We start from the raw sequence: 13,878 nt of genomic DNA, 5'->3' as shown, positions 1-13,878 counted from the left end.
TGAGGTATGGATGACAGCAGCAGGAAACCAGCCGTGTGTTAAAGGTCACATCCCACCTCTGCCCACAACTGCTGCCAAAAGTCAAGTATACAAACTGCCTTTGACCTTCGAGCCAAACCTCCTCGGCATTAGTGCAGCAAATTTAAGCTCCGAGAAAAATGTTGCTTAAGTGTATCGACTTTCTCCTTTTTTGGGGGGCAAATGTTGCCATCTTCAGGGCAACAAACAAAGAAAGAGGCCAGAAAGACTTTGGTTCTGGTGCCACTATATGATGTGCAGCTTCTTTCTTTCTCCTCCATAGAAAAAAAAAAAGCAAAACTGGCATCTTTGAGAGAAGTAATTCATTATATTAACAGATGGAATTCTTTTGAGGCCTCAGATCAGATTCATGCAAAAACAATCAGTTCCAGAAATAATCTTTTTAAAGCCCACGAGAGAATTTGACCTGCTCAGGCCTAATCACACGTCATGGTATGAGCGTGTCAGCCGCACACATTAGGAGCAAGAACGTAGCTCATAAACAGCAAAACAGAACATAGTGCGATTGCTGCATGTGAGTAATGTTTTATCAGCATGCTATGAATGTATAATAACTTTTACCAAGAAAACACTATGAAACTGACTGTTGTTGAGCAGTTGGGACTTGAAGTGATGATCTCAACACTTTATTTTCCAAATGAACTCAAAATACAGACAGTAAATCACTGCGGTAGTGTAACATTTTATAAGCTGCAGTCACGTGGAACAAACACATTTTCAATAGAAAAATATATACATGTTCTAACACTGTGAAACTTCAAAAAACGACAAACACATCGAATGAATCTGCATGATTAGAATAAAGACAATGTTTATGTGAAATACTGATTTAAAATGCATCTGCGGAGTGAAAGTAGCATCAGTTCATCAGCTTAGTTTGCACAGACTCAGTATGACACGCAGCACTGACAGAGCCAACAGACCATGAGCAGCCACGTCAATTCTCACCACAAGAGGGCGTGATTGGTCAAATTTAACTCAGAGCAGTCCCCCACTGCACTTACTGTAAATCAATGTCCGATCTGAGGCAAAAATAGTCCAAAACATCTTCCGTTCAACCTTTGTATTTTGTCAAAGCCTCAGTGCTGTCCAGCAATTGTTTCTTACCTTGCTCTAAGGTGGAACCACATGGCTGCAACACTACAGTTCAATGCCTGTCCTTAATTTGTCAGGACCACTGTGGACATTTCTTTCAGGTCATGGTGGGGCTGCTGTGCTGCAGCTTGGCCATTCGGGCAGCTATGAGCAGCAGAATGCCTGTGAGGAGCTCCATGCCATAGGAGAGCCAGGCCAGACCCAGAGACCAGCCGAAGGAGGTCCGAACATAGGCCAGACCCTCCAGCCCCACCCGCCTCTCTGTCTCAACCAGCGCCTGGTGCGAGTAGATGATGTAGAGGCTCACACCACACAGGGTCAGCAGGCCTGAGGAGAGATGGATCACACACACATACTCAGAAAAAGGAAGTAGTATTCATTGAGATTTGTAAAATTCAGGGACAGAAAACTGCCTTAATACAAACCCCACAAGGGGGAGGCCTTGATAGTCGCTCTTCATCCAAGTGGGTTCCCCAGGAAGTAGAGTGGATGTGAGTACTGTGAATGCCCTGTGTTCATTTAAAAACAGTTTATATAAACTGTATCTGTCTCTAGGCACTAACACTTAAGACTTCTTCAGGCAATACACACGTTATTATAAAGCGGAAATTTGCACCAGTCAGAGCTCTGTTCTGAAAGCTCAATAAAACCCAAGAACACCATCAAGCCATTAGCCAGCCAACATCTCACTCTGTGAGAGACAGGAAATACACTGACGCATGTGTCGCCTGCTTACACAACACCCTAGTCACCAGAGACGAGACTGGGACATAAACGAAGCCACCATCCCCACAAGTTTCATCATGTTGCTATTGGAAACCCTTTTAATTTTGATGCTTTGCTACCGGTTTTAAGGGGATGCAAGTGGAGTGCAGCGGCTACCCAGGGTGGGACTAACAGTCCCTTTATTACGATTACACCCTGAGGGGCTACGAACTCACCAAATGATTAGGAATCTGCATCTGATTCTTATGCAGTTCACTGGGAAGAGCAGAGAGGCAGAGAAACAGAGAGACAGACCGGAAACCACGGAAAGAACTACCACCACTACTACTATTACTACTACTACTACTACTACTACTACTACTACTACTACTATTACTATTACTATTACTACTACTATTTTGAGTGAGCTCTCTTAACAATGACTGGATGGGATTGCTGTGAAAGTTGGTGCAGACATTAATGTTCCCCATGGGTCAAGTACCTTTATTGACTTCCCTGAATGTTCATCTATCACCAACATTAGGTCAACATTTCAGCGTGTCCTGTACTTTGGTTTAATGATCAATACCTGCAGAACTAATGTAATTTGTGTTTAGTAATAATAAGCAAATGTTACCACAGTGAAGTTAGACAGCGAACATGGCAAAAATCAGCTGCTAAATCAAACAGAGTTATCATGCTGACATTAGCATTTAGCTCATATCTTCACCATAATCACTAAACCGTTACTACAAAAACTACCACTACAGTTGATACTTCAACTGACAGTGTGCAGTTTTTACCACTCGTTCTCACTTGTTGTTCACAGTAGATTTTCAGATGTTCAGGCACCGCAGTGACAACGCAATAATGACAATAATGACAATAATGTGCATGGTCAATAGCGCAGTATTAACCACATGCACTTCTGCTCTTTGTTACAAGTGTGGATTGGTTTTCGACATGGAAGAGCTTAATAAGCATTCTCATTTCAGAGGAAACCTGAAACTACGCTGAAAATGAAGTACACAGGAAGCACTGCAGGGAGCTCAGACAAATACTCATTAGGCTGCTTAATGGCTGGTGAGGAAAGCAGTTGCAACATTAGAGGGAAGACAGAACAAAGCAATTAACACAGAATTCTAATTAATTAATCAATATTGAATATACATACATATACTGCACACACGTACCAGTGAGCGGAAATCAAACAGAAATATAATTTTAAGGTCAGCAGAAAGCTGAACAACAAGAACACAGAAAAGAGAGACATGCCTGCCTTGGCCAGACTCAGGCAGTCAACAAGTTCACAAGGCAAGTCCAATCTAATTCAAGCCTTTATTCCATTCCGCACATCGCCATGTGCTGCTCATTAAAGTGAGACCATAAAGAGTCTTTTTCAGTAACTGTTTGTGCACAACAAGGTCCTCTTTATTGAGGTCATAAGGTGTCGGCGGGACAGCGTCCAACAGGGAGGAGCTCCTCCAGAACCTTAGGAGCTTCTGTTGATGTACACATGAGTAACATGATTACTGTAAATACCCCGATTAACATAACATCTTTAACACGGTTAACAGTAATCTAAGTCTCCCAATAACCCAAACCGACATGATTCGTTTGATTTTGAGTCAAATAATTATCAAGGTGTCAGGTGTGTGGTAGGAAGCAGGTCGTCTATAAACACATGCAGCTGCTTGTAGTTTAAGTTGGGACTGAACACAATTTTTATTTTTGGATAAATATGTTATATGTGTTTTAAAAAGATATATAAAAGTAGAGATTCCAAAGTAAATATAGTACAAAGATAATTTTTTATCATTTAATGTGTAATTGTGCCATACTGTGACATGCATCAATGACATACATTGCAATGGTGATTTTAACCACATCAGCTGTTTTTTTTTGATATACAACTTCTCAAAGACAAACAGCATATCCCTCATCTGTTCACCTCTGGGGCTTAGATTTCATATCCGACATGTAGAATTTGTTTGTTGTCTGCATTAACCAGAAACCTGATGCCCCAGCGTGTGCAGGTTTGAGGAGGCCTTAACGAGTGTTATCCTCAACTGTCCCGCACAAACAATGTGAAATTGAAGACAGTATGAATGGAAATATAGAGCGTTAGAGACGTAACTTTAGGATGCAGTTTTTTCCTGCCTGGCAGATTTACTGCACTGCTGTTCCTCCCCACAGACCAATAAAAGCCCTCGCAGACCATCCCACAGAGTCCAGGAAGAAGCACGTCTGATGTAACAGAAGCAAGACCAGCTACACACAGACAGCAAAACACACACACACACCTGCCCGTTCATGCGTGCTTAACCAATATGGCCAAATCAAACAGCCAATCAGGCTTGGCCGGTAATAAACCAGCCCTGTTGGCCACAGGAGGTCAATAACTATAACTGAGGTCAGTTTCAGCCCTGCACATAAAGTGCTTCTGTCTCGTCAGATTAACCACATGGACGTGCTTTACTGCCACACTCCAGCTGTGCATTTTCCACCCAACCCTCCTCAGCTTTCAAGTATTTCCAACTTTCTTCTCACACCATCAGTGTATTAAATGTTGTATGAAATTTTTAATGCAGAGGGAGTCATTTTCCACTCAGAGCATGTGGGGAAAATTCTGTTTACAATGCAAAAAGGATGAGGTGGAGTGCTCACTTCTGAGGTATCCGGTTCCTAACCGCACACACAGCCATTTGAGTGAAATGATGCTCGACAGCAAGTGGTGGGACCATCGACTGTTCTCTCCTTTATGCCACCAACTAATGGCTCCTGCTTTATTTAACGCTGAGCTAAATGATCCAAAGCATAATTGCGTTGATGCGTACTTCTACCTCTCACACTTAGTGTGATATATTCTGTCATTTCTATTAACACCATCTCTTCATCTTAATGGCGATAATGTGTAATTTCAATGTTTCAACCACCATTGAATCTTGAATGTGATGAAAGAGGCAGCGTCGCCTGGACAGACAATGCATGTGCTGAAGTTGTCACATGCTGTGTAGATGGGGCCTCCACACAATTTTCCTGCTCTTTGAAGCATTGCCATTAATAACACACTCTCAGCACTGATTCATCTTGGTGCGTTAGTGCCATTGAACATTTTGATTTTTTTTTTTTGTCAGTGGCTCGGTCTTGATGCACAGTGGATGCACACACACACAGAAAATTCCCTCATACGTTTCCTGACGTCACCTACAAGCACAAACTGAGGGCAAACAGCCCCACTCCAGGACCTGCCCTCACCTGGAGATCAGTTCAGAAACAAAGAGCACACCTATGTGGATGAACTGAGCCTCAACTTACTGCAGATGAAGAAGTAGGAGGCCGTGCCGGTGAGGAGGACAGGGCTCCGAGCCAGGGAGCTGACCAATCCGCAGATCCCACCCAGCAGCAACAGGACCAGGCTGAGGGGAAGCAACACCACTATTGCACTGTGCATGTCTGGTGTAACACACACACACACACACACACACACACACACACACACACACACACACACACACACACACACACACAAGCAGATGGATTATGGAGCATCTGTGGTGTTATGGCTGTCTTGACAGTGGAAACTTCATTAGCAGAGTGTGTGTTATGATGAGCTCAGGCTTCCATAAAAGCTGGAGGAGAGACTCACTCAGCATTTGCAGCTCGGTCTCAGTGTATCTGGAGAAGTCAGCTTTGAAAGAGTCAATAGAATCTGTTTGCGTCTTCCCACCTGGATATTACAATGAAAAACGAGGGAAAACATCCAGGTTATATTAAAACAGCATGACTGAGTGCTTAGATTGCTCTGAAATTTCAAAAATTACGAGAGCATTTTCTGAAAAAGGAGCCCACCTTCGTTGATGCTCCAAAGCCCAGAGTGGGAGCTCATGTTCTCAAAGTCGCTCATGTTCATAGGGTTCGTCTCTATGATGTACCAGTACTCGGTTCCGAGCGAAGTCGCCAGAAAAGCGAAGCTGAGGATGCCGCAGATGCCGGCTGAGATCACCAGACCGCCAAAGGTTACCTTCATCCTGCACAGGTGAGGGCTTTCCCTCATGCGTGACGCGGACTTCTCTATTGTTTATCCAGTCTTTCAAACGCTGACGCGCACATAGCGGGATGCGAAAAGAACAAAAAAAGCCCAGTGCTATGGAGGTGAGGTTATCCAACAGCTTTCCAAAGCGAAATAAAGACGATCCGACTGAGCAGCAGCAGCGTGGAGCTGGGAGGGTTTTATTCAGGAGGCGCACACGTTTACGCACGGCGGGCGGGGAGGGTGAGTGAATATGGGAAGTCAACTGAATGAAATGAGACTGAATTTACCATCAGAATAGACCCCCCCCCCCCCATAAACAAACAAACAGCGTAAGCAAAAAAGAGCAAGTTTAATGAATAAAAACAATCATATGAAAGCAGAAGACATTAAAAGTGACAGACAAAAAAGTCATGAAGGGATTATGGAAATGAGCTCAGGGAGACTCCAGTCAGTTGCTTTCCAGCCACAGTCGCTCTCTCGTGCACCGCCCATCTCATTCATCAGCATCTATTCTGGTGTCACTCTTCGCCCATGGCTGTCTTGATGATATCCGCTCTCCTCAATTTGGCCGCCTCTTCAAACTTGGTGATGGCCTCCTTACAGGATTTGTTCTGTGAGTGAAGGAAATGAAATCTGCGTGAGAAGTGACGCCAAGGTCCCTTGTTCTCACAGGAACTTTCTAACAGTGTTGGTCTTAAGAGTATAGTATAATAGAGGTGATATAAGAGAGCAGACTGGAAAAACATGTTGCCAGTTAACGTTTTATCAGACTTTCCATCAGTTGATGACATTATGCATTATGGGAGTCATTTGAGAGTCCGCTGAAGAACGTACTATGATGGACTTGTGCCTCTCCTTCTGTAGTTTGAAGAATTCCTCCACCGTCAGCTCGTCTACTTTCTTCTTCAGAGTGATAAAGTGGCAGGACGGTGAATGGGATTTGTGCTCCTTTCTGGTCGCAAAACAAGAGAATGATCAGAAGGAGGCGAACAGTCTGGTTTCCAATACAAGTCTGCTCACTGTGGAGGACACGGCCAGTAAAAACTAACACTGAATAACACACGCTGTATTTCAAAACTCAGTTACAATGACAACAGTAGTTTGAAATGTGTTGTTTAAACGGCCGTGAATATAAAGCAAATATTTCTGGAGTTGCAGAGAGCTCAGATAGCTTTAAGTGTGTCAGTGGCAAACAACAAGGAGGAAAGTCTTGTGAATTATAACAACATAAGTGGAAAATTTCACTGAAATGGCACAGCGGTCACAAGCAACCTCTCACACAAACCAAAAAAAGACACTAAAACAAGCAACATTTGAACTAACAGCTCTTAGTCAATATATATTTTCATATGTTTTTGCATTTAATTGCAGAGTGCTTGGCTTATTTTATCACTGGCTGTATCATCACATCTCCCACACAAGCCCCCAGGGTCAAGAAACCCACCTCAAACTGTGTCTATGTGAATCATTCTGTGCTGACCTTCACACATAATTGGCCTGCCAGTCACAAAGTTTTTAAGGCACTCTGCTGTTTTTTTTTTTTTTCACACATTAAAGATCAGTTTATTAGTCATGTGGAGCACCAGTTTTATAAGTCTTATGAGCATTCCTGAAGAAGATAAGCATGATGATGTCTTCGGGACTAAATATTTTGAACAGAAGGTCTGCGTTGTAAACATGGAGTTTTAAAGACGTGTCTATGAAAAAAGCTGCTACTCAGTTGCATTATGGGCATAAGGCATCCAGTGTTTTTGGTGCTTGAGAAATAAAATCGAGATATCTCTGCCTCTGCTACCTCAAACTTGACCATTCTTGGTTAAACCTGTCTCTTGAGCCCCCTAACTTTAAGTGCAGCACTAAATTAATGGAGTATTCCTTATATGCATAGACAGATAGGATATTTTACTTCACAACATACTTTATTACTTTGTTTTTATAACTCTGCTGTTATTGCTTGTTGTTAGCTATTTGTCTTTTTACCCTGCTGAGACAATATTACATTTGTTGCTGTACCAACCTAACTCTTTCGAGACTTAGTCTAATTAAAAAAATAAAATGAACTTAAACTGAAACAGAAATGAAGCTGTGCAGCTGTGGGGAGATTTCTGACCCATGAGCCGAGTAATGTGGTTATCTTACTCTGGGTCATCCTCCGGCTCCCAGCCCTCCAGCTCTTTGAGGCAGAAGAAACACATGGCGATGTCTGGGCTGTTCTCTGAAGGGGTGTGAATGAAGCCAGCTTTGGCCATCTGGAGAGAAAACATGAACAGAGTTGACATTTAAAAAAAAAAAAGAAAAAAAAAAAAAAAAAAAAAGGAAAGAGCTGTCACACTATCCACAGGTATCAGGGAGGCCAGCTCTTGGAGGCTCTACTTCAACTATATTTCATTATTATTATTGTCCAGTGGATTTGATTTCCCATCAGTCGATCCACAGAACATTAATCAGACTATTGTGATGATTGACAAACATTATAGTCATTTTCAAAGCAAAAATAACTCAAAATAAATACATTATGTAGTTCCAAGCTTTTCAGACATGAGAAATGGTTGGTGGTTGGTGGTTTTATATCTCTGTAAATTGGATACATTTGAGGTTTGGACTGTCAGACAAAATTGGATAATGGTGACTGACATTTTATAGACAAAATGACTGATGGAGAAAATAATCATCAAATCAAACAATAATGGACACAATGGCTAAATGCAGCCAAAGTATGATTAGTTGGTGTCAGCCTTTCAAATGTGAGGATATGCAGATCTTTCCTGTTCTTGATCATCACTAACTGAGTATCGTTTTGGGAAGAGGGACTGTGAGACAACACAACGCATTGCAGACATCTGCCAGTTTCTTCATTTTCCGAAAATTATCAATAAAATAATAAATAGACGGATATTAGTCGCAGCCTTAAATTAACTAAAACCTGTGCCACTCAGGTAACATTATTCCTTCCAAATAACCTCTAAACTTTAACCATATCTAACCATTGCCTTGCTTCGTTAGTTGACCTCAAATAAGAGCATCAGTTATTGTTCGAGCAGCAACACGTTTAATGCTACATTTGACACCTAGCTAGCGTTACAAATCAAATATCACTGTAAACGTTTCAAAGCTCAATGCGAGACGCCAATCTAAGGCAGTCTGTAGTAAGATATTTGAATACCTAGCTGGAGTGATTATCCTCCAGCGGTACACCTACAGCTGAACCTTTGGTAAGATTACAGCGTATTTCGCTCGAATATTAGCGGTTTTCTTATTTTAGAGCTAACTGTTGTTGTGCTAACGGTGGCAAAACTCAACCATTTTCCTCGTTCACTCACGTTCTCCGGTGTACACGAACAGCCTTCGTCGAATGGCCACCCCTCGAAAGTCTTCAGTCTGTTCTCATAAAAGTACATTTTGATATCTTCTTCGTTAAAGGGATCCATTGTATTTAGCTTTAAAAATAAGTCAGTAACTTTAGCGTCAACCAGTGCGTAGCCACTACCTAAAGCCCATAAGCTAGTGTGTTTTCAAATTTCGGCGACTGTTCACTTCGACTGCTTTGATTGGCGGATAAAGACCACGTGTGTCCAGGATAGTCCTCTTCTTCGTGGACCGACATCATGAAAAGTGCACGGGTACGCCACCCAGTGTTGCAGGAGGTATGGACTACTACTGTCGCTAAAAGTCAAATAAAAGAAAAATAATTGTAAGTAACTGTAATGAACTGTTTTTGAAGAAGACAGGGCACATTAATCTCACCCTCTGCCCCCCCTATCTCACTCCAGAAAGAATTTTAAACACCAAACCCACAGCCGCCGTCTGGCGTCAGACTTCCCTTTCCTTTTCATGGGCAATGTAGTTCTTGGCTGTTATTGGTCCAAAACGCAGCGCGCGGAACTTATGAGAGCGTCTCATGTCCTGTCAACAACTGGTTCAGGATTCCCTCGTCCAGTTTCGACACCGTCACCCTTATTATCCCCCAGTCAGCTAACAGCGTGCCTAACGTTACACATGCAGAGAGGTCAGTTTCTTCTTCGTCGGTGTTGTGGCTATGGAAGGACGGTGTGCTGTTGAGACATGGGCAGAGTTTGGCTTCTCTGGATCATCATGCACACCGAGGATCAAGTTTGGTGTTGGGACAGATGTGTTCCTCTGCATTGGCAGCGACGAGGTCTGTGTCTTCAGTACTCAAGAGAGAAAACTCACGGCAAGTAACCCATAAACTGTACTGACATCAGACATCTTAATTAGACTTCAAAACTCCACTGGTAAAGATAGCTTTGTGTCCACATTTTTAGTGTTTAGCTGTGTTATGTTGTTGCAGATTGTAATTCAGTTTCCTGGCCCAGTGAGTGACCTGGTTGCGAGTCATGATAAGCAGCTCCTCTTTGTGGCCTGTTGGAGCGGAGTTTACTGTGTCAGCTTACAGTCGCTGCTATCCAGGTATGAACCTTCACACAAATGCTCCTCTTCTGTTGCATTCATAACAGCTTGGTTTCCATTCAGGTCCTCCAAGTTCATGAATAATTCCCCATGTGTTTTATAAAAGTCATTAAATGCGCTACATTTTTTCCCCTTTGCTTATGTGACCTTTCACCTCTGCAGAGCTCAAAGCCCCCCAGCTGATGCATCCTCCAGTCCAGCTGTGCTGAAAATCTCCTCTGAGTTTCTGCTTGTTCCAGAAGAGGGAGTGTTGTCGCTGCTCCTCGTCGGCTCTGTGCTCCTGACTCTTTCCCAGAGAGACGCATCCTGGGTGTTGACTCTGTACAACTCTCCAAAACTGTCAGCGTCCAGCAGCTGTGAGATGCTCACTTCGTTCAGTCTTCCAGTGGCCTCGGGTGTTGTACACAGTGACACTGATAGAATAACAGGAAGGAGAAGGAGACCTGTGCTGATTTGTGTCCTTTCAGAGACATCAGAGGCAACTTTAACTGATGACCATTTCCGTCTTGAGCCGGTCCTTTTTAAACTTTTGTTTGGGATCGATGCAGCCCTTGCCAAATCACCAGTAATCCTTTGTGGCCTGCCAGACGGGTGCCTGTGTTTCCTCTCTCTGAGTCTCCCAGGATCACGGCTCAGAGTCCTGCATAGCCTGGAGCAGCCTGTCGTATTTGTTGGAGCATCTGTTGTCACGGAAACTCATCCAGGACATGCACAGTGTTTGGTGGCAGTGGGTGAACTAGGCAGGGTGGTGCTGATCACAACAGAAAAGGGAGGGCCAGAGGGAGGGGGCAACATAGCTGCTTTTATTGAGAGGTGTGTACCGGCGCCTGTGATGTGTGGCCGTGTGGATAAAAACTGTCTTTACTACAGCACAGGCTCAGACCTGCTGGTGCTCGATCTATCAGAGGGATCATCGGGGAGAGACGGCCAAGAAAGGGATGTGGAGACATCCAGGAACACAGGCTTTGCCCTCCAAAGGCCCACCAGTTTAAATGTGTGCAGAGTCATCGCCTTGGCTGAGCCTACGCGCAACACTGCAGGTAAGCAGACTCAGGCCCCACACACAGATTCTTTCATTTAAACTGAATACACTGGTGTGATAAGAGTACTTACTGCATTGTGTGTCTCTTGATGATGTCACTCACCGATGTAATTGAGCACACATGTCTGCCTAGCAACCGAGCCTCAGCCTCCTCTCTGCCTCTATCTTGCATCCTTGTGTACCAGGTGAAGTTCAGCTGCTGGGGCTGTCAGTCAGAGGGCGGCTCCAGAGGATTAGTTTACCTGTGGGCAGAGACGATGCAACATCCTTCAAGGTAGCCTCCACACAGGTGGGCCGCGGCGTCAGAGACCTCCTGTCTGCGATTGGGGATGTTTGTGAAAGGTATGCCCAACATGATTCCCTTTCTATTGTTGAAACAGAACACAGTAGACCTAACCTGATCTTTATATATGTGATTCTCATTGCTTTCCTCCAGAGCGTCAACGCTGAAAACTGACATCAAATCCAAAAATCAAATTCTGAGACACCTGAATCAGGTGATTAACATCAGCTTCCTGCTGATAAGTAGTACAAAGAGTGAAGAGAAGCCAATCAGATGTCATGCTATAACTGAGTGGAGCAGATTGCTTCAAAAAGACTCCCTCAACCTGACGTGTGTCCTGAATAATTCCAGTCCTTACGTTTTGGAACGAGGCTGGACGTTGAGCATCACTGTGTGTCCTCTGTCCTGTTCTTCCAGTGCAGGAGGAGAAAGCTCCTCTGTGAATTTTTCATTCCCATTCCACAACCTGCATGCAGGAGAAACGTTAGAAGTGTCGCTGCCCCTTGCAGCTGCAGGCGATGCATCCTTCCCCATGACAGTCAGCTGCTCGCTCGTCTTCTCGCTCTCAAGTCTCCTGGGACGGGAGGCAGCGAACCTTCCCGATTCACACAGCCGCTGCATCAGTTTGCCCTTGAACACACTGACAGTGGACTGGTTGCACGCCCTGTGGGTGGACAGTCCTGCAACCATCCAGAAAATGGCTGCATCTCAATGCAACAACACCACTGTGGACACCATCCAAGCTTTTTTAAGCTCACGCCGGATTAGGCGCAGAGGAAGAGGGCAGGGTGGCGAACAGAGCGCCTCAAACCCTGAGCGAGAGCAGCAGCATTCAGCAAGCGTGCGGGTGTCATCAGAGTTACTGAGGGATACCTTGGTACTGAAAAGCTCAGGTTTGGACCCTCAGGGACCAAGTTTAGCTTCTCAAAATGTGAGCCTTTCTCTACTGGAATGGCTGTTGGCTGAAGGTCCCGGAGGAGTGAGGACAGGACGCCAAGGAGACAAGATCAGCAGCTCAGTGGTCCACGCTCGAGGTCCAAACGGACACACGGTCAAACTGACTGCGAAAGAGGTAAAGAATGATCTTCAGGCCAATGTGGGGGAGGAGAGCATGGGGAAGGAGTCCGCGACCACAGTGGAGGTTCAGGTTGAGAGCTCATCTATAGCAGCGGTGTGTGGACTGCATCATGCTGTGCTGCGGCGGGTGCAGGTACAAACACACACACTGAGAGAAACGAAGCAGCAGACATTCACTATTTACGCTATACTTGACACCATACAGTGCTGGGAATTTTATTTTGTTCAACTCTACATAATTGGACTTCTTCTAGATGTAGGAAAACCCAAAAGAAGAAGAGAAATCCAAATACAAAGGAAAAATAGCTTGCTTTTAGATGCATGTCTGAAAGTTTTATTTGCAGTTCCTTTAGATTCAGTGTCTGCTCTGTTTCTTCACACAGACTCTGCTGCAGAAGGCTCCTGAGAGGGCTGTTTCCACAGAAACAGTGCAGAGTTTAGCTGTAAGACAGGCACTGCAGCGGGCCGAGGTAAGCCTCAAATTTGTCTATTAGGGCTTCAACTAAAAAAAAAAAAGTTATTCCATTCATGTGTGTCATTGCTCTTGATTGCTCCATCTCTTTCCTTCTCCTCTCACGTCAGCACCTGTTGCAGCAGATCCAGCAAAGCCGAGTGTCGGGGGCCTTCGTTGTAGGAGCCCCCACCGGGCCGATGACCCAATCGCTCATCGCCGTTTACAGAGAACTCAGAGAAAATCCTTTCCTTATTATTTAAAGGCTTCTTATCAGCCGAGCCTACACCACTGCCCTCAGCCTTGTTCAGTGTTATGTAACCTGTCTTTGCAGCTGATTGGAAAATAATGTCCACAGTCTATCGTATTGTTACCATTTATTCTCATGTGACTCATTATTTTCCATTATTATTTCAATTATTGTACATTTTCCGCAGCTCTAATAAAAGTGGCCACCTACATTGTTCTTTGCTAGTCGTGTGTTTCAGCTCAACTCCTTTTTTCCAACCGCTGCATTCTGCACAAGGTGACCGGAGAGCTCAGGTGGAGTAAAAATATGTGCAATTACAGTCCAAATGGAAAACCTCTGGGTGAAGGTCCTCCGGTTCATGCGCTCCTGATGTTTCGTACGTGTGGGTGTAGCAGTGACGTAGGAGGTCATGCGCATGGCACTGGAGACAAGTGCACACACAGACAGCTGGCAGGTTCCAGGTGTTTGCTTA

At 44.3% G+C, this 13,878-nt stretch overlaps 3 protein-coding genes across 3 annotated transcripts; 1 reads left to right on the top strand and 2 right to left on the bottom strand.

Annotated features, from left to right (window-relative positions):
* Positions 1-381: 381 nt before the first annotated feature.
* Positions 382-6,087, bottom strand: tmem235b (transmembrane protein 235b). Its single transcript, XM_070990974.1, has 4 exons — positions 5,692-6,087; positions 5,489-5,569; positions 5,158-5,295; positions 382-1,461 (listed from the first exon to the last, which is right to left on the bottom strand). Exons 1-4 carry the CDS (start codon positions 5,894-5,896, stop codon positions 1,232-1,234), a joined length of 654 nt encoding a protein of 217 aa, XP_070847075.1. The 5' UTR covers positions 5,897-6,087; the 3' UTR covers positions 382-1,231.
* A 120-nt stretch (positions 6,088-6,207) lies between these two features.
* Positions 6,208-9,383, bottom strand: birc5a (baculoviral IAP repeat containing 5a). Its single transcript, XM_070990950.1, has 4 exons — positions 9,196-9,383; positions 8,015-8,124; positions 6,710-6,827; positions 6,208-6,486 (listed from the first exon to the last, which is right to left on the bottom strand). The coding sequence occupies exons 1-4, from the start codon at positions 9,301-9,303 to the stop codon at positions 6,394-6,396; spliced, it is 429 nt and encodes a 142-aa protein (XP_070847051.1). The 5' UTR covers positions 9,304-9,383; the 3' UTR covers positions 6,208-6,393.
* A 334-nt stretch (positions 9,384-9,717) lies between these two features.
* Positions 9,718-13,629, top strand: faap100 (FA core complex associated protein 100). The gene is made up of 7 exons (XM_070990978.1): positions 9,718-10,067; positions 10,185-10,303; positions 10,466-11,343; positions 11,531-11,687; positions 11,782-12,838; positions 13,089-13,175; positions 13,288-13,629. Exons 1-7 carry the CDS (start codon positions 9,912-9,914, stop codon positions 13,417-13,419), a joined length of 2,586 nt encoding a protein of 861 aa, XP_070847079.1. The 5' UTR covers positions 9,718-9,911; the 3' UTR covers positions 13,420-13,629.
* Positions 13,630-13,878: the final 249 nt, after the last annotated feature.

The sequence above is a fragment of the Chaetodon trifascialis genome, chromosome 21 (genome assembly GCF_039877785.1).
Source record: "Chaetodon trifascialis isolate fChaTrf1 chromosome 21, fChaTrf1.hap1, whole genome shotgun sequence".
In the NCBI taxonomy this organism is placed as follows: Eukaryota; Metazoa; Chordata; class Actinopteri; order Chaetodontiformes; family Chaetodontidae; genus Chaetodon; species Chaetodon trifascialis.
The sequence above is the reverse complement of the archived record's forward strand: the minus strand, read 5'-3'. Positions and strand labels throughout refer to the sequence as shown.